We start from the raw sequence: 20,864 nt of genomic DNA on the forward strand, positions 1-20,864 counted from the left end.
AATGCAGCACTAGATACCTGAATCCAGATGGCTGTGGAGTTGAGGAGGCGTCCCAATATAACAATTTTGTTTCTGGCAGGATTATTGGGATTACATATTTAATTTCTCCTTCTGCTCTCATCTATTAGACTATGAATTCCTTGAGAAGAGGGAAAATGTCTTACTTTTTTTTTCCTTTTTTTTTGGTTCCCCAAATGCCTGAAATGATTCTTGACACATAGGCACTTATTCAGCTGTTACTAAATGATTGAATGATTTGTTCCCCATCTTGTTTTTTACTTCCTTTGCTTTAGGACATAGCTGTATGATTTGCTCATACATGCCAGGCTCTTTCATGTCTCTTGACCTGTATTGTCCAGTAGAGATATAATGCAGGCCATATATGTAATTTTAAATTTCCTAGTACGGACACTAAATAGGTAAAAAGAAGCAGGTATAATTAATTTTAACATATATTTTCTTTAATTCATTATACTCAAAATGTTATTTCAATAGGTAATCAATATAAAAATTACTGTTGAGATATTTCACATTATTTTTTATACTGTCTTTGAAATCCAGTGTGTATTTTATAGTTATAGTGCATCTCAGTTTAGTCACATTTCAAGCCCTTAGTAACATAAGTCATTTATATTCCTCAACTAAATTTTAAGCTTTTTTAAAGGCAGAGATCATAGTTTATTATTGCCTGCCACATATTATATGTTCAAGGAATGATTTTTGAATGAACAGATAATAGCAACGTCTTCCTAATGTAGCAGCTATAGTAGTAAATATACCCTAGTTGCCCTGAACCAAGGTCAGAGCCACCAGATATGGCTTATGTACCATGACTTGCCTGGCTCTGCTCTAAACTAATAACTGTCACTGGGTAGCTAACATGTTGGGAGACATGTAAGGAAAGAGATGTGTGACTGAAGAGAGGAAAGAGGCACCATCTTAAGTGGCATGTTACATGCAAACAACTGTATTGAAACTTGCTAGGAATAGTGACTCCGGGCTCTGCCTCATAAGAAATTTGGCAGAAAGTAGTCTGTGGGTAGGAAAAGCTTTATTTCGAGGATAGTACTTAATGGGTTACAGAATTTTGTAAAATTTGAAGAGAATTCCGTATGTAGGCTAGAAGTGGCCTCACTGTATTCTTTGAACTTTTGAGCAGCTCCCTACTAGTCTAGTGCAAAATCAGAGCTAATATTACTTATTTGAGCATTCAGAGTCCTTAGAGATGTGGGATCAAGATAGGGCTAGAATAGACTTCACAAAACAGCTATTGATTTTGACACGGAGAAAAGGAACAATGAAGTTGAAGTCAGAAGATGGGATTTCTAGCTCCAGTTTTATCAGTACTAGTAATATATCCTCACGGAAGCTATGCAAGCCACATAAGCCTTTATTCTCCAAATACAGTCTTCTTACATGTCAAGGTTTCTTTGAAGATTATGTAAAATAATGGATATGAAAACTTTGTAAATCATAAAGCCTTGTACAAATATTATAATCTACTTGTTGACATGTATTGATATTAAATATTTTTATCCCATCAATTGGAACAATGAAATAACATGGAAAGTGCCTGGCATAGAGGAGGTGGTTGATAAATAGCTGCTAACATTATACTTGTTATCATTGTAGCGGATATCTCTAGTTCTTCTTTTATCAAAATATAGTCTACAAATGACAAATTCCATGAAAAATTAATGAAGTGGGGATTTTGTGATTAAATGAGTTGGAGAAATATTACATACAATGTCCTTTTCTTATACCTCTCTTGGAAATTCATCCCACATATCAGTATATTATTAAAGCCTTTAGAGTGTTCTTCAATAAATCTATTTAATTTCAACCATGTCTTCCAAGTGTATTTGGCCACTTTTTCTAAAACATCAAAAACAATTGAATCCGGAGTATCTGATGATTCTCACACTTTGTGAAACTCCTTTATAGATAGATCATTGTGTCCCAATTGCTTACCTGGTTTACTTGTGTAACCAAGGGAATTCCGCACCACTCAATTAACTTTATAGCTTGGACTTTGGCTGGTTAAATTTACCTGTCCTTTTTTGTTGTTATTCTTGACAGCCTACTGAATATGTTTATATGTGACTATGTTTTGAAAATAAATATGGCTACATAAAAGTGCTCTTGCAATTGACTGGACTCTAGAACTCATATTTTCTGAAGCACTGGAACATGTCTGTGAATCCAGAAGGCAGCTCTAACAAATAGCAGGAATAAGCTCAAGCACCTTTTAATCATGAGAGGCAGAATTTCCCTCAGACCTTCACCCAGGTAATAATTGGTAAATTAAGGCATGAAATAGAAGCAAAAAGGCAGTAGCAAAGCAGGAAGACAAGTATACTGAAAGCCAAAGAAGAGATGAACAACTCTGATATGATGCCAGATCAAGAGACCTCTGAGAGCAAGGACTGTGCTTTATTTGCCCTTATATGTCTAGCGCACAGGGCCTTCCGTGGAGCTGATGCTCAATAGTTCTTCCTTGAATAAGTTAATACCAGCTTTGAACAATTAAGAAAAGATTAAACTTTGTTTACTGTATTCTGTTTATGAGAGCAGAGAAGTATGTAATTTTCCTAAAGGCTTGATCAAATGACAATAAGTCATTTACATATGGCTGATACATAAAGAAGTTGTACGACATGGTTAGCAAACTCCAGGAGACACAAGGCCAAAGTACCTAAAGAGATAGTTGAATAAACAGACAGAAAATGTTCATTCTCCCTAGTAATCAAATATGATTCATAGGAAGTATCATTTCTTGTATATCAAATTAATATTTGTCAAAACCAATCCTCAGTGTTAGCATAGGTACTAGAAAACAAATACTTTCGAACATTTTTGGTGGCATTGTAAATGGAGCTCTTTTGGAATGTAATTTACACTCTGATTGAATCATCAAATATTTATACTATTTGACACAAATTGTACTTCTAAGAATCTGTTCTAAGGAAAAATACCAAATACAGGAAACACTGTTTGTCTAAAATTAACAATACCAATGTCCAACAATAAGTAAACTGGCTAAATAAACTGGATGTACCTGTAAGACAAGATATTATACAACCTTTTAAAACAATTCTCCTGGACACTATAGAAAAAGCTTTTTTTCTGTTTTTCTACTTTCTAGGTTTTCTTTCGGTTGTATGCTTGCTTTTCATAACACAAAGATTGATTTTTTTTACTTGACACCTTTTTCAAAGGGAAAAGTTTGTGTTTCAAAAGTTGTATTCAGTTCTGTATTCCACAAGTTCAAAGGAGATTGGCAAGCTGAAACTTGTCCAGAAAAGAGCAGACTAGATTAGAGTACTTGAAACCATAGCATTCAATAAACAAGCTGAAAATGTTTGACCTGAGAAAAGCAGATATGGGAGGCATAATATTTGCTTTCAATTGTAATATTAATTTTTTTTAAATCAGCCAAGCCCTGGCTGTTGTGGTTCAGTGGATTGAGCACAAGCCTGTGAACCAAAGGGTTGCTGGTTCCATTCCCAGTCGTGGCATGTGCCTGGGTTGTGGGCCAGGTCCCAGTTGGGGGTGCGTGAGAGGCAACCACACATTGATGTTTCTCTCCCTCTCTTTTCTTCCTTCCTTCCCTTCTCTCAAAATGAATAAAAATCTTTTTTAAAAAATCATCCAAATCTTTCAAACATTTATTATGTGCCAGGTACTATGCTTACCTACATAATTTCATTTAATCCTTTTTGTATTTATGTGAGGTTAGGCAGATGAGAACATTAAAATTTAGAGAAGTAACAGCCAGTCATAATACCAAAACTCAAACCTACTCCTGCCGGCCTCCAGTGTCATGTTTCTCTGAAGACCAGTTCTACATTGCCTAAAGGTAGAGACTCAGGGTAAAAACCACAGAGACACTATTGACACACGTAAGGCAGAACTTCTAAAGATGGGACTATTTCAAAGCAGACAGCCCTCAACAGAGGAAAAGTGAGCATCATCTTGGTAGTGTATTAGCATCGTCTGTGTTGTAGGATTTAATTGTGAATATATCCTAAAGTTCCTTCTTAGCCATCATTTTATAAAATCTCTGGATCCTTTCTGCATTAAATGTTTTGTGGGTCTTTTGGGGAGATACTAGAGATTCACCCGAACAAGTTCTATTAACAAGAGAAAGCATTTCTATTTTTGGCTTTAGGAACAGGAAAAGAAAACACGTCTGTGTATACGATCATTTTTAATTAAAGTCTGATAACTAAGAGAGGGAAATTATGGTGTTTTAAAGGGCAAGCTTTAGATTTCTAGAAAATTAATTTTTCAGAATTCAATATACTAATAATGACTAATATACTAAATAAAAGCACGTAATGAAGAATTGTTACAGTGCCCTGGCCAGTGTGGCTCATTAGTTGGAGCATGGTTTCCTAAACTGAAAGGTCAGGGCACATGCCTGGGTTGTGTGTTTGGTCCCCAATCAGGGCATATGTGAGAGGCAACCGATCAGTGTTTCTCTCCCACATTAATGTTTCTCTCCCTCCCTTCTCCTCTCTAAAAAATCAATAAGCATGTCCTTGAGTGAGGATTGAAAAAAAAAAAGAATTATAACAGTCAAGTTGCTCATATATGGTGGATAATACAATACTTAGGGCTTCTGTAGGCCTTGACATCAGCAAGTGCTGGGTATAACAGACTGGCTTATTTCTGTGGGAGAATCCAGAACTAAGCAGAAATTGAAGTTTGGCTGAGAGGAGAGGAACAGTGGGAGCTCATTATTATATGCCACCTCAGCAGGCTAGATTTTGCCAGTCTCCAGTCGTTTTCAGTTTTGGTACCTTTAAGGGACTGTGACCAAACAAGTGTGAATTGATTGAAGCCAAGAGTTCAATCTGAAGTGTCTGCTGAATACTGTTGCTTCTTCCAGTTAATTCAATTCATGTTAGCAAATATTTACTGAGTATATTCTGTATTTAAGGTATTGTGCTGGATTACTAAAGATAGAAAAATGAGAGTTCACTTTTTTTTATTTACTTGAATTCATTGGGATGACATAGGTTAATAAAATTATATGTGTTTTAGGTGTAGTTTTATAATACATCATCTGCATATTGTATTGTGTTCACCATCCCAAGTCAAGTCTCCTTGCATCAGCATTTATCCTCCCCAAACCCTCTTTCAAGAGTTCACTCTTTAACAAGATCAGCCAATCAGAAAGTACTTGGTAAACTTCTGCTTTGTACCAGAGATTATGCCAAGTACAGTGGATACAGAGGAGAATTAAACATATATGCTATCCTTTTGTTCATATAATGATTTAAGTCTAATAGGAAAAATGGAGATGACACATGTACAAATAACAGCAGAGATTTTAAGAATCTTTAAACAGACTGGGATTTGAATCTCAAAACAGGTTAATCTACCAAACTTTAGTTTCTTAATCTGTAAAATGAGTATAATACCATCTAGGTAATAGGGTGGTTGTGAGAATAAACAAGATGTGTAGTTTTTGATGAAGTGCTTTAGTCAGGCACTCAGTTTAAGATGAGTTTACAGTATCTATTGTAGAAGGCACAAAAGTAACATGAGAATATATAAACTTATAAAAAAATGGGTCTATTTTACGTTAATGAGGAAAATATCAAGTAAAAGAATAACACTTTTCACGCATCAAACTAGCCTAAATTATAAAATTTGAGGTATCTGTGTTTGTAAGGATACCTGTTTCTCCACACCTTCACCAATACTTCGTATACCTTTCAGCACCTGTTTTGTCAGCTATAAAATTTGTGCTAATATTTTCCCAGCCTACTTCTCAAAGAGATAATAAAGTGAGATAACAAAGTAATACAAAAAGATGATATTACACCTCATTGTGCTTGCTCTAGTCTAGGACTAGGCTGAACTTGGAATTATTAGAATTACCTGGGAAACTTTTTTTTTTTTTTTAATGTGTTTTATTGATTAAAATATTACATTTGTGCCAATTTCCCTTCCCTCTGCTCCCCTCCACCCGGTGGCCCCCCTCCCTCCAGTTGTCCCCCCCTTTTAGATTATGTCCATTAGTTGTGCATACAGTTCCTCCCAACCTCTCTCCGTCTATTCCATTCCCTCCTACCATGATCCCCAATTCCTATATCATCTCCCTCCCTCTCCCCACTCCCCCTCCCTGTTGACCTCCCCCCAATATGCTTCCCGTACCCACAGTTCCTTTTCCACTTTCGTTGCCTGCTTAGTTTGCCTTTGTTTCATCTCCCTAGCTTCTGTTTTTTAAACCAGTCCCTTTAACATCTCATATAACAGTGGTTTGGATCTAATGAACTCTTTCAGTTTTATTTTGTCCTGGAAACACTTTCTCTGTCCTTCTATTCTGAATGACAATTTCGCTGGATAGAGTATTCGTGGTTGTAGGTTTTGGATTTTCATTACTTTGAATATTTCTTGCCAGTCCCTTCTTGCTTGTAGGGTCTCCCTTGAGAAGTCAGCTGATAATCTAATTGGGACCCCTTTGTACATAATTCTTTTCTTCTCTCTTGCTGCTTTTAAGATTCTCTCTTTATCTTTAATTTTTGACATTTTGATTATAATGTGTCTTGGAGTGGTTCTCCCTGGGTCCAGTCTCTTGGGAACTCTCCTTGCTTCCTGGACCTGCAAGTCTATTCCCTTCCCCAAGTCTGGGAAGTTCTCCTTTATTATATTTTCACTCAATTTTTCAAGTTCTAGTTCATCTTCCTCACTCTCTGGCAAACCAATGATTCTTATGTTGGGCCTTTTATAGCTGTCCCAGAGGTTTCTGATCCTCTCATTGTTGCTTCCCATTTCCTCTCGCTGCATTGGTTGACTGCTTGTTCCTTCTCCATATTCCAGTTTGTTGAAATGAACTCTGGATTTTTTTTCCTCACCATCTGTCTCGTATGCGGTTTTGTTCCTTTCGTTATGAATGTTTTTCGCTTCTTTCTTATCTTTTTCCTGCTCTTTTGTGAATTCTGTAAGCCACCTGATAACAATGGCCCAGAACTGAACCTCTGACAGGTTTCTTATCTGTTCATCTGTCAGGTTCTCTATCTGTTGCCTGGTGAGTTGTGTCACTGGGATTTCTATAGTTGTCTGCCTCATTTTGACAGATGCGTTTTGTTTTCTTGGGCTGGCTATAGGGGGCAGGGGGCAGTGCCTGCGTACGCGTCACAAATCAGCGACCGGCGCCTGTCTGCGACCTATTTCGCAGCCCTGTGGTGCTTTCTTTGGGGGCGGGGGTCCAAGATGGATTCACACAGTTATTCAGCTAGGAGACCGGGATCCGTCCTCTCGCCCCCCTGGGCCTCACTGTTCAAGGCGATGCGGTGTCTGCTTTCCCCAGTGCTGGGGTCGCGCACTGCCAGGGGCTTGACTGCCGCCGGGATTTTTCGCCGCCCCGCTGCTGTCTCAGGTGCGACCGCAAACAGCACTGCCCTCTTTAACTCTTACCTGCCCAAATGGCACCGCTGGTTTATAACTTCATATGTTGGGCTTCCGTGTAGTTTTATTTTCTGGAATTTCTAGTTATCCTTTGTTTTGAAGTAGTTGTATTCCTCTCTAGTTGTAGAGGGAGACCTAGCGTGTCCGTCTAAGCCTCCATCTTGGCCGGAAGTGGAACTCTTAAAATATGTAGATACCATGGCCCCACTCCAGATCTGTTAAATCAAAAAATTTTTTGTGTGAACTCTTCTTATCTTTATATTTTATTGATTATGCTATTACAGTGGTCCTAATTTCCCCCCCTTTTGTCCCACTCCACCCAGCACCCCCCCCTCACTCAGGCAATCCCTCTTTCCCCCATTGTTCACGTCCATGAGTCATATGTATAAGTTCTTTGGCTACTCCATTTCCTGTACTGTAGTTTACATCCCCATGGCTATTCTGTAACTACCTGTTTGTACTTCTTAACCTCCTCACCTCTTCACCCATTTCTCCACACACATGTGGCAACCAACAAAACGCTCTCTCTAGCCATAATTCTGTCTCTTTTTTGCTTAGTTTTTTAGATTCATTTGTTGATAGATTTGTATTTTTTGCCATTGTTGCTCATAGTTTTGCTCTTGCCTTTAGCATTTCATGTAAGAATGGTTTGGTGATAATGAACTCCTTTAGTTTTTTCTTTTTTCTTTTTTTAAATATATTTTATTGATTGTGTTGTTACAGTAGTTCCAAATTTTTTCCCTTTGCTCCCCTCTGCCCAGTTCCCCCCTTCCCTCCAGCAATTCCACCCCCTTAGTTCATGTCCATGGGTTGTGCATATAAGTTCTTTGGCTTCACTCTTTCCTATGTTATTAACTTCCCTGTGTGTATTTTGCACCAACCAATTATGCTGCTTAATCCCTGCACTATTTCCCCATTTCTCCCCCTCCCCCCTCCCAGCTGATAACCCTCCAAATGATCCCCATACCTATGATTCTGTTCCTATTCTGGTTTGCTTAGTTGGATTTTGTTTTCATTTTTTAGATTCAGTTGTTGATAGTTGTGAGTTTGTTGTCATTTTAGTGTTCATAGTTTTGATCTTCTTCTTAAATAAGACCTTTTGACATTTCATATAATAATGGCTCGATGATGATGAACTCTTTTAGCTTTACCTTTTCTGGGAAGCACTTCAACTGCCCTTCTATTCTAAATGATAGCTTTGCTGGATAGAGTAATTTTGGTTGTAGGTCTTTGCTTTTCATCACATTGGATATACTACTTGCCAGTCCCCTCTTGCTTGCAAAGTGTCTTTTTAGAAATCAGCTGATAACCTTATAGGCACCCCTTTGTAAGGTAACTCTCTGCTTCTCTCTTGCTGCTTTTAGGATTCTCTCTTTATCTTTCACCTTTGGCATTTTAATGATGATGTGTCTTGGTGTGATCCCCCTGGGTCCAGGTCGCCCGGGACTTGTATGTCTAGTTCCTTCGCCAAATTTAAGAAGTTTTCCTTTATTATTTTTTCACGTAAGTTTTCAATTTCTTCCTCTTCCTCTTCTCCTGGCACCCCCATGATTTGGATGTTGGCATATTTAAAGTTGTCCCAGAGGTTCCCAAGCCTCTCCTCATTTTTTTCAACTCTTGTCTCCTCATTCCGTACTGGTTGACTGTTTATTTCTTTCTTATGTTCCAAATCATTGATTTGAACCCCGGGTTTCTCCCTTCACCATTGGTTTTATATGGATCTCCCTTCGTTTCACTTTGCATATCCTTCACTTCTTCCCTTATGTGTTTGTCGTACTCAAGCATATCTGTCAAGCCTGTGAGCATCTTTATCACCAGTGTTTTGAATTCTGTGTCTGTTAGGCTGGCTATCTCCTCATCTGTTAGGTTGGCTATCTCCTTGTTGCTTAGTTCTCCCACTAGAACCTTGATCCCTTTCCCCTTTTGGGCCATACTTCTCTGTCTCCTCATCTTGACAGGCTCCTGTGTTTGTTTCCCTCCGTGTTTCAGATAGAGCTGTTGCTCCTGTTACGTTGTAAGGGGTGGAGCCTTAGGGATTCAGTACAGGGCGACCCGTTTCACCACGTTTTGGCGCTGTGTGTTGGGGAGGGGTCTGAGAGGGAACAATGCCGACTGCCCAGCACTCGCCCCTTTTCCAGGCACCTCTCCCACTTCCGCATTGGACTGGTGCCACACTAGCTGCTGCCCTGGCCGGCATTCCCAGAGTGGGTGGGTCTGTGGATGTTCTAGGACTGTGGGGGCCCTTTAAACAAGTGGACTCTGCTGAGACTGGCAGTTTCTGCCTCTGCCCCACCCCCCCACTGATCTGCACAGTCAGAAGCAATGAGGCTTGATTTTCCCCGGTGCTGGGACCATGAGCTGAGAGGTCCCGTGAGGAGCTGGGAATGCTCCCCAGGTTTCCCTCCTAACTTTTTAAAACATGTAACTGTGCTTTCTGCTGGCATGCTGCTGCCGCTGCCACACCGCATCCTCTACGCCCCGGCTCCGCCCCTCCTACCTGTCTGGATGAATATTTCTTCTTTATATCTTTGTTTGCTGGACTTCCATGCAGTTTGGTTTTCTGGAACTTCTGGTTGTTTCTAGTTTTGAGGTAGTTGTATTCCTTCTTAGTTGTGGAGGGAGACGCAGCATGTCTGTCTAGGCCTCCATCTTGGCTGAAAGTCCCCTTTAGTTTTTTCTTGACTGGGAAGCTCTTTACCTGCCCTTCGAATCAAAATGATGGCTTACTGAGTGAGCAATTTTGGCTGTGGGTCCCTGCTTTTCGTGATTTTGTATATTTCTTGCCAGTCCCTTCTAGCCTGTGAAATTTCTTTGAGAAATCAGCTGACAGTTTTATGGGAACTCCCCTGTAGGTAACTAACTTCTTTTCTCTTGCTGTTTTTAAGAGTCTCTCTTTATTTTTAACCTCTAGCATTGTAATTATGTTGTATCCTGGAGTGCGCCTCTGCGTTTATCTTGTTTGGGACTCTCTGTGTTTCCTGGACTTGCGTGTCTATTTCCTTCACCAAATTAGGGGAGGTTTCTTTCATTATTTCTTCAGATAGATTTCCAATATTTTGCTCTTTCTTTTCTCCTTCTGAAACCCCTATGATGTGAAAGTTGGACCTCTTAAAGTTATCCCAGAGGATGCTTATACTTTCCTCTTTTTTTTTGACTCTTTTTTTTTCTTCTAGTTCTGATTGGTTGTTTTTGCTTCCCTAAGTTCCATATCATTGATTCGAACCTTGGCTTCATCTACTCTACTGTTGTTTTTCTGTAAATTGTTCTTTGTTTCAATTAGTGTATCCTTTATTTCTGACTGGATCTTTTTTATGCTGTTGAGGTCCTCACTAAGTTCCTTGAGCATTCTTATAACCAGTGTTTTGAACTCTGCATCTGATAGATTGCTTATCTCCATTTTGTTTAGGTCTTTTTCTGGATTTTTGATCTGTTGTTTCATTTGGGCCATGTCTCCTCATTTTGGCAGCCTCCCTGTGTTTGTTTCTATGTATTAGATAGAGCTGCTCTGACTCCATATCTTGGTAGTGTGGTCTAATGTAGTAGGTGTCTTGTAGGGTCTAGTGGCACAGCCACCCCTATTACCCAAGCTGGGTATTCAGTGTGCACCCTCGTGTGGGCTGAGTATACCCTCTTGTAGTTGAGCCTTGGTTGCTGTTGGCAGATCAATGGGAGGGATTTACACAGGCCACTCAGCTGCGAGGAGTGGTTGTGACCACTGACTACCAACCTCTGCTCTCTGTGGAAAATCAGCTGTGCAGGGGCAGGGTGGTGGTACTCTGACATCTGTTGCTGGTCCCGGACTTTCCCAGGTGGTGCAGGCCAAGGTCAGCCCCAAACTGTGTTTTGTCCTGGGTCACCCTGCCTGAGCTATAAGGCAATCTGAGATGGTTGCTACTTGTGCCGGGCTTGAAGATTCCCAGGTGGAGACAAGGTGTGAATCTAGGCTGGCTGCTGCTTGTGCTGGGCCTGGGGCTCAGGGAGGCTGGCTGTTTCTTGTTTGGTAGGATTTAGGAAGTTGTGAAGCAAGAGCCAAGACCAGCCATTCATATGGAAAAGCAGCTTGGGTGGGCCCAAAAGTTGGGTGGGGCAGAGTCTCTGGGGATCTCCAACCTGGGTCAAACAGTGTTAGCCAGGTGGATGGAGTCTCAGATATGGCACCAGCTGGCTGGCTCTGTGGGGAAGGGTTTAGAAAAGGGACAATGGCCTCTGTTCACCATGATGCCAGACACTTCACTTCCTCCCTGTATGCCTTCCGAGCTGCTACCCCAGCTGGAGCTCAGACGGGGTGAATCTGAGTAGGTGAGCCTGTGTGTGGGTTCTTTAAGAGAAACTGCCTGGGGCTCCAGTAGTTTCTTCTACCAACTCACTCCCTGCTGGTTTTGCAGCCAGATGTTGTGGGAACTTATCTTTCTGGCAGTGGAACCCTGAGCTTGGGGGCCTGCTGTGGGGCTGGGACTCCTCACTCCTGAGCTATGCCTCCTGAATTTTTATTCACCACAGGTGGATGAGAATCCAGCCCATTCCTTTTATGCACCCCTCCTACCCATCTCGATGAATGTGGTTTCTTTAATTCCGTAGTTGTCAGACTTCCATTCAGCTCGATTTCTGATGGTTCTGAGTGATGGTTGTTCTATATTTTAATTGTAATTCTAATGTGGTTTTGCAAAGAGGCGAGGTGTGTCTGCCTCCCCGCCAACTTGACAAGAAGGCCAGAATTTCTGATGGGTTAGTCTGGGCAGTAGTACTATATTTCCTAAAGCTCCTTGTGAGATTCTGGTAGGCAAACATGGTTGAGACCACCTGGAGTTAGGCTTTTTGGATTTTAATTTTGGTGTTGCTATTTAATAGTTATTTGGCCCTAGGCAAGTTACTTAATCTCACTGTAAAATGTCCTCTCCTGTAACTTGATGAAAATCATGTCTGAATAACTTGTAAAGAGAAAGTTAGATAATTCATTCAAAGCACTTAAAGTGGTACCAAAGCTAAAGGCATTTTAGTTTCTGATTTCAAATTTTACTACCAAGCTATAGTAATCAAAACAATACCTTACTGGCATTAAAATAGACAAGCCAAAGAAACAGAATCAAGATGTCATGAATAAACCCACGTATTGTATTTTCAACTAATACTTGACAAGAGAGCAAGAAGACTCAATGAGGAAAGAATAGGCTTTTAAAATAAATGGTGCTGGGAAAACTGGCTAACCCACATGCAGAAGAATGAAATTGGATCCCTATCTTACACTACTCACAGAGATTAAGTTAAAATGTGTTAGAGACTTATTGTAACAATATAATCAATAAAATATACTTAAAAAAATGTGTTAGAGACTTAAATGTAAGACTTGAACCTGTAAAACTATTGGAAGGAACAGGGAAAAAGCCACTTGATGTTGGCCTTCGAAATGATTTTTGTCTATGACACGGAAAGTTCAGGCAACAAAAGCAATAAAAACAAGTGGGACTACATCAAACTGAAAAGCATCTGTACAGCAAACAGCAAAATGAAAATGCAACCTGCAGAATAGGAGCCAATATTTGAAAACCACCTATCTGGTAAAGGTTTAGTATGCAAAATATATAAGGAACTCGTACAACTCAGTAGCAAAATGTGCAAAAAACTTCAATAGACACTTTTCCAAAGAATGGTGAACAGATGCAAGAAAAGATGCTTGACATCACTAATAATCAGGAAAATGCAAACTAAAACCACAGTGAGATATATGTGTATCTCACAACTGTTGATATAGCTATTATAAAAAAGGTAAGAGACAACTATGTTGGTGAGGCTGCATGAAATAAAAGGAAACCCTTGTGCACTTTTGGTGGGAATGTAAATTGGTTACAGCCACTGTGAAACATCTTCAAAAAGTTAAAAATAGAACTACCATATGATCCAGGAATCCCACTTCTAGATAATGTTCAAAGTAAATGAAAACACTATCTCAAAGAGATATCTGCACCCCCTAGTTTGTAGCAATGTTATTCAGAACTGCCAACACATGGAAACAACCTGAACATCCATCATTGGATAAATGGTTAAAGAAAATGTGATACACACAGGAAAATTATTCAGCCATAAAAAAAGGGATCCTACTTTTTGCAACAACATGGAGGACCTTGAGAACATTATGCTAGGTGAAATAAGGCAGAGAAAGGCAAGGCAAATACTGTATGTTCTCATGTATGCAGAATCTAAAGAAGTTGAATTCATAGGAATAGAGATTAGGGCTGGAAGGCAGGGATATGGGGAAATGTTTGTCAAAGGGTACTAACTCCCATCTATAAGATGAATAAGTTCTGGGGGTCTAAGTTATAGCATGGTGACTATAATGAATTATAGTATATTATGTACTTGAAAGCTGTTAAGAGAGTAGATCCTAAATGTTATCAACACACACACATGGTAATTATGTGAGGGAGTGGAAGTGCCAGCAACCTTATTGTGGTAATCATTTTGCAGTATACATATGTATCAAATCATCACATTGTACACCTTAAACTTACATATGTGTCAGTAATATCTCAATAAAACTGGGAGGAAAATATCACAGGAAATAAAGAGATGACAAAGGGCTAAATTTGGATGGCAAGTCAAAGAGTTTTCTCCTTTTATATTTTGAACTTTTTATTAATGAGAATATATTCAAAGTAGTATATTTAATCACTTAAAATAAAAATAATATGAGGGAAAAATGTGATTATGAAATCTGACTTGTGCCCTGACTGGTGTGGCTCAGTTGGTTGGGTGTTGTCCCACAAAGCTAAACATCACCAGTTGATCCCCAGTCAGGGCTCGTGCCTAGGTTGCAGGTTTAGTGTGTGATAGAGGCAACTGATCAGTTTCTCTCTCACATCGATGTTTCTCAGCCTCTTTCTCCCTCTCTTCCCCCCTCTCAAATAAATAAAATAAAGAATTCTGACTCCTGTTATACTTTGAATATTACATTGGTAATTTACCTTGATTCTGGTTATGTATTCACTACTAACTTGTTATATGACCCTGAGCAAATAATTTCCTTTCTTGTGGCCTCAGCTTCTTCATTCATAAAATGTGATGGTTAAGCTACACAGGTCTCTTATTTTATTCTTAAAAGTTAAAAAATGTTGATGACATTTACTAACACTAGTTGTGATATATTATTGTCAGATAATTTAGTTCATTTGAGGAAGAAGATCCCAATTATTTTAGGTTTGTTTAAACCTCTAAAATTGTAGCTCCCTGAGATATTATGATTTATTTTTAAATATATTTTTATTTAACTGCAATACAAGCTTGTGTGTACTCCTGCATCTATCTTAAGTGAATCTTTGGTAGGTTTCATGACTTGTCCACCTTTCAGGGTTATTTCATGACCTGAATGTTACATTTGTGTGATATCCTGAACCAAGATATTAACTGACTCATGGCCTTTACCTAGGAAATTTCCCTTCCAGAGTAGAGAAAAGATCACTAAGGAACATGGATGATAATCATAGTCAATAGCAGAACACAGACAATCATTGCTTAAAGATTCTCACTCTGTGTTTCATGAAAAGCTAGGACGAATTAAGGCTTATAAAGGGATTTAGCTCGAGAAAGACCTATTTTGAAGTTGGGATAAAAAACCTATGTGCACCATAAAGGCAGAAAATCATCATTTAAAAAATCTTGTTTAAAATTGGAAAGTCTTGATTGTCTTGCAATCCTTGAATTCTGATGACAGTACATCCAACTAAGTTATTGGTAATGAGAAAAGATTTGCTAACCTGGGTGTATCTTAACTACTTTTCCTTTTCCTCCTAGGCAGCCATCATTAGTAGGGTTCAATGTAGGATTGTGGCTTTGGATCTACGAGGTCATGGTGAGTGAAGTTCCTGATTCTGACTGAATGACATATTTGCCAAGCCCTTGGAATAGTGTTAAATACTACAGATTTCAATCTGTTTCATTTGGGCATTTTGAGGGAAGTTCTAGCTTGCAGTTTTTATAAATATTTTATAAATACACAGACACACACATATATAGATTATAGTTTAGCTAGGAAAATATCCTTTAATGTAACCAAAATCTGATGCTAGTGATATATAAGGAATGTGGATAAATCTTTTTTAGGCTACTGTTATTATCTTCCTTAAGGTGTCCAACTATAAAGATATGTCTGTAGCAGAAAATTCTTGCTAAGCACATCATATGAGGGAGGACCTAAAAGAAACCTGGAATTATCTTCTGAAAGGTGGGCCCTTGTGTAGTACAGGCTTCCCCCAGCTAAGTGAGGTTCTTAGGAACCCATCTGTATCAGTGTACCAGCTGGTGTTGTTGTGAGAGGCTGCATTGGGCTTCAGTGAATTTTATTTTAAAGACTTTAATCGCATTTCCCCATTTCATGATGGGTGATTACAAGTGAACCTGCCTGCACCTCACTGAGTGCTGAGCAGTTTTTGACCAAAAAAGGCATGACCCCTGTGCCTCACTCACCCTTTCTATTCACTCAATCTCGCCCTGAGCGACATTTTTTTTTTTTGTTTCCCTGGATGAAAAAAAGTCCTCAAAGGGAAACGTTTTGCTGATGTGGAAGAGGTGAAACAAAAAACATCAGAAGCACTAAAAGGCATCAAAAATCGACAAGTTCAAAAACTGTTATGAGCAGTGGAAAAAATCGTCTCAGTAGGTGTGTTGCATCAAATGGAAAGTACTTTGAAGGTGACTGTGTTTAAACATGTAAGAAAAAATACACAACTTTTAATAAACACTAGGGTTTTTTTTTTTTTGTCTCGTATATAAGTATAAAGTCTGCATTTCATTGTTCAAAAGTGAGATTTTTGAAAGAGAATGCTCTTGCATTTATAATTACTGTTCTTGGGAATTTTATTTTTTAAATATATTTAGCCTTGGCTGGTGTGGCTCAGTTGGTTGGAGTGTCATTCCTCCTGTACACCAAAAGGTAGTGGGTTTGATTACCAGTCAGGACACATGCCTAGGCTGCTGATTTGATCCCCAATCTTGGTGCATATGGGAAGCAACCAATCGATGCTTCTCTCTCGCATCAATTTTTCTTTTTCTTTTTTAAAAATTTAATTTATTATTAGAGGGGAAGGGAGGGAGAAAGAGATGGAGAGAAACATCAATGTGGGAGAGAAATATTGATCAGTTGCCTCTTGAACATGCCTGACCAAGGACAACCTACAACCCAGGCATGTTCCCTGATCTGGAATCAACACCCAACCGAGCCACACTGGTCAGGACATCATTTCTCTTTCTCTTCTTCTCTTTAAAGGCAATGAAAAAAATGTTCCCAGGATTAAAAAAATATTTTTAAATATTTATTTTAGGTGAAACAAAAGTCAAGAATTCTGAAGACCTGTCTGCAGAAACAATGGCAAAGTAAGTAATCTAATATTGTTTATACGTCACCTGGTTTTCATTAGTATTATAAAGAGTAGTATACCTTTATCATTCTCTTGGTGATTGTTGTACAATCATTAATACATTCTTTTTTCTTTTTTTTTTTTTTAACTTGTATATCTGGTCTGGTGTCTCCTTACTATTTAATCTTGAAAGAAACATTCATCTTTCTTGGTATATTCAATGTGATAGTCATACATAAAGCGCTTGAAAATTCTTTGGGGCATGGTATAGTTTGTGTTGGCTTTTGAAAAATTTTCTTATTTTGACGTTGTTGAATAGAATCTAGATATCAATTGGGGACCCATGCTTGGAAAAGTAGTTGTATACAAGAGGCCCAGTGAAATGTTTTAAAATATCCTGCCCATGTTCTTTGTCCAACTTTTATAGTAAGACAGAAACAGAGCATTAAAGAAAAAATAGTTATACCCTAGGCCTCAAAAGATGACTGCAGCATATACAGTGGCTGTCAAACCTGGTCCCTCATCAGAATCACCTGAAAAGTGATTAAACTACAGATGATTTGGCCCTACCCCATAACAATTGAATTAGTGCTTCTACTAGTGGGATCTGAGCATTTACATTTTGATAAAGCTCTATAGAGGAATCTGATATAGCCAGCCCTCTGACTGGCGTTTGGGAACCACTGCCCTATATTGTAAGCAGAATTCTTCTCACTACTCTGCTTTCATACATGCTCTGTCGTGTACTTAATACATGTCCTCCCAAGTAGTTGACCAACTTTGGCCAAAAAATCTTGTCCCTTCTTACTTTAGCAGCTTTAATCCAAGAGTAAAGGATTCTAAAGGAACCCAAACTCTCATGGCCATAATCTTACAGTTATAATAGATGGTATTTGTGTCCTTTCTATTTGCCAGACTTTATTAAGTGTAAAATAAGCATTTATTAGGAATAAATAGTGCGTTGTTGGTGGGAGTGCTGACTGGTGCAGCCACTGTGGAAAACTATGAAATTTCCTCAAAAAACTAAAAATGGAACTGCCTTTTGATCCAGTGATTTCACTGCTAGGATTATACCCTGTTCATAGCAGTGTTATTTACAATAGGCAAGTACTGGAAACAGCCTAAGTGTCCATTAGTAAATGAGTGGATCAAAAAACTGTGGTACATGATCTGGTCAAGATGGTGGTATAGACAGACATACCTTGTCTCTTCCACAACCACATCAGAATTACAACTAAAATATAGAACAACCATCACTCAGAACCATCAGAAATCGAGCTGAATGGAATTCTGCCAACTACAGAATTAAAGAAACCACATCCATCGAGACAAGTTAGGAGGGGTGCAGACATGGAACGGGTTGGTCTCTCACCCATATGTAGTGGGTAAAAATTCGGGAGGCATAACTCAGGAGTGAGGAGTCCCAGCCCCACAGCAGGCCTCCCAGCCCAGGGTTCCACTGCCAGGAAGATAAGTTCCCACAACATCTGGCTGCAAAACCAGCAAGGAGCGAGTCAATGGAAGAAACTGCTGGAGCCCCAGGCAGTTTCTCTTAAGAACCCACACAGGCTCACCTCAGATTCACCCCCTCTGAGCTCCAGCACTGGGGTAGCAGCTCGGAAGGCACCAGTGGCACACAGGGAGGAAGTGAAGTGTCTGGCATCATGGTGAACAGAGGCCATTGTCCCTTTTCTAAACCCTTCCCCACAGAGCCAGCCAGCTGGTGCCATATCTGAGACTCCATCCACCTGGCTAACACTGTTTGACCCAGGTTGGAGATCCCCAGAGACTCTGCCCCACCCAACTTTTGGGCCCACCCAAGCTGCTTTTCCATATGAATGGCTGGTCTTGGCTCTTGCTTCACAACTTCCTAAATCCTACCAAACAAGAAACAGCCAGCCTCCCTGAGCCCTAGGCCCAGCACAAGCAACAGCCAGCCTAGATTCACACCTTGTCTCCACCCGGAATCTCCAAGTCAGGCATAAGTAGCAACCATCTCGGATTGCCTAATAGCTCAGGAAGGGTGGCCCAGGGAAAAACACAGTTTGGGGCTGACCTTGGCCAGCACCACCTGGGAAACCCCAGGGCCAGTGCACCCAGTGGACAATAACAGATATCAGAGTATCACCACTCTACCCCTACCCCAGCACAGCTGATCCTCCACGGAGGTGGAGGTTGGTGGTCAGTGGTCACAGCCTATCCTTGCAGCTGAGTGGCCTGTGTAAATCCCTCACATTGATCTCTCAATAGCAGGCAAAGCTCAAATACAAGAGCAGGGTGTACTCAGCCCACATGAAGAGCATACCTCAAATACCCAGCCTGGGTAATAGGGGTGGCTGTGCCGCTGGACCCTATAGGACACTTACTACATCAGGCCATGCTACCAAGACATGGAGTCAGAGCAGCTCTAATTAATACACAGAAATACACACACAGAGGCTGCCTAATTGAGGAGGCAAAAAAATATTATGGTCCAAATGAAAGAACAGAAGAAAGCCCCAGAAAAAGAACTCAATGAAATGGAGATAGCCAATCTATCAGATGCAGAGTTTAAAACCCTGATGATCAGGGTGCTCAGAGAAATGATTGAGTATGGCCACAAAATGAAGAAGTGAAGGTTATAAAAAGTGAAATAAAGAAAAATACACTGGGAACCAACAGTGATGGGAAAGAAGCCAGGATTCAAATCAATGATTTGGAACAAAAGGAAGAAATAAACATTTACCCAGAACAGAAAGAAGAAGCAATTGAAACAAAAAAGACAATTAAGAACCTCTGAGACAACTTTAAACATTTGAATCATAGGGGTGCCAGAAGGAGAAGAGCAAGAAATTGAAACCTTATTTGAAAAAATAATGAAATAAAACTTCCCTAATTTGGTGAAAGAAATAGACATGCAAGTCGAGGAAGCACAGCCCCAAACAAGTAGGACCCAAAGAGGACCACACCAAGACACATGATAATTAAAATGCTAAAGGTTAAAAATAAAGAGAGAATCTTAAAAGCAGCAAGAGAAAAGTAGAGAGTTATCTACAAAGGAATTCCTATAAGACTATCAGCTGATTTCTCAAAAGAAACTTTGCAGGCAAGAAGGGACTGGCAAGAAGTATTCGAAGGGATGATAAGCAAGGACCTACAACCAAGATTACTCTATCCAGCAAAGCTATTGTTTAGAATGGAAGGGCAGATGAAGTGCTTCCCAGACAAGGTAAAGCTGAAGGAGTTCATCATCACCAAGCCATTATTACATGAAATGTTAAAGGGACTTATTTAAGAAAGAGAAGATCAAAACTATGAACATTAAAATGACAACAAACACAACTATCAACAACCAAATCTAAAAAACAAAAACAAAAACTGAGCAAACAGCCAGAACAAGAATAGGTATAGAGATCTTGTGGAGGGTTATCAGCTGGGAGGGGAAGAGGGAGGAAGGGGGAAGTGGTTGAGGGATCAAGAAGCATAATTGGTAGGATCAAAACAGACAAGATGTTAAGAATAGTATGGAAAACGGTGAAGCCAAAGAACTTAATGCATGACCCATGGACATGAACTAAGGGGGAGCGGGATTGCTGGAGGGTGGCAAAGGGAAAAAAATTGAGATGACTGTAACAGCTTAACCAATAAAGTATACTTAAAAAAGAAAACTGTTGGCCCTCACTGGTGTGGCTCAATGGTTTGGGTGCTGGCCTGCAAACCAAAAGGTTGCCAGTTCAATTCCCAGTCAGGGCGCATGCCTCAGTTGCTGGCCAGGTCCCCAGTTGGGGGTGAGAGGCAACTGATGGATGTAGCTCTCTCACAGTCATGTTTCTTTCCATCTCTTTCTTCCTTTTTTCTCCTACCTCTAAAAATAAAAAATAAAAAATAAATTAAACTGTGGTACATGGACACAATGGAGTACTCTGCAGCAGAAAGAAAGAAACTCCTACCCTTGCAACAGAGTGGATGGAAATGGGGAGTATTATGCTAAGTGAAATAAGTCAGGTGACAAAAGACAAATACCATATGATCTCACCTATAAGTGGAACCTAATGAACAAAACAGACAAACGAGCAAGATAGAACCAGAGACATGGAAGTAAGGAACAAACTGACA

At 39.7% G+C, this 20,864-nt stretch overlaps 1 protein-coding gene across 2 annotated transcripts in view; it reads left to right on the forward strand.

Moving 5' to 3' along the window:
• The window catches only part of PPME1 (protein phosphatase methylesterase 1), a 50,365-nt gene that overhangs the window by 5,188 nt on the left and 24,313 nt on the right, over positions 1-20,864 (forward strand). For both annotated transcript variants that reach the window (XM_090265461.1, XM_090265462.1), the window contains exons 4-5: positions 15,208-15,265; positions 16,734-16,785. In XM_090265461.1, the coding sequence (XP_090121587.1) occupies positions 15,208-15,265; positions 16,734-16,785 (110 nt within the window). The remainder of the gene's footprint in view (positions 1-15,207; positions 15,266-16,733; positions 16,786-20,864) is intronic.

Source organism: Furipterus horrens, unplaced genomic scaffold (genome assembly GCF_987537825.1).
Source record: "Furipterus horrens unplaced genomic scaffold, mFurHor1.1.pri manual_scaffold_2, whole genome shotgun sequence".
Taxonomy (NCBI): Eukaryota; Metazoa; Chordata; class Mammalia; order Chiroptera; family Furipteridae; genus Furipterus; species Furipterus horrens.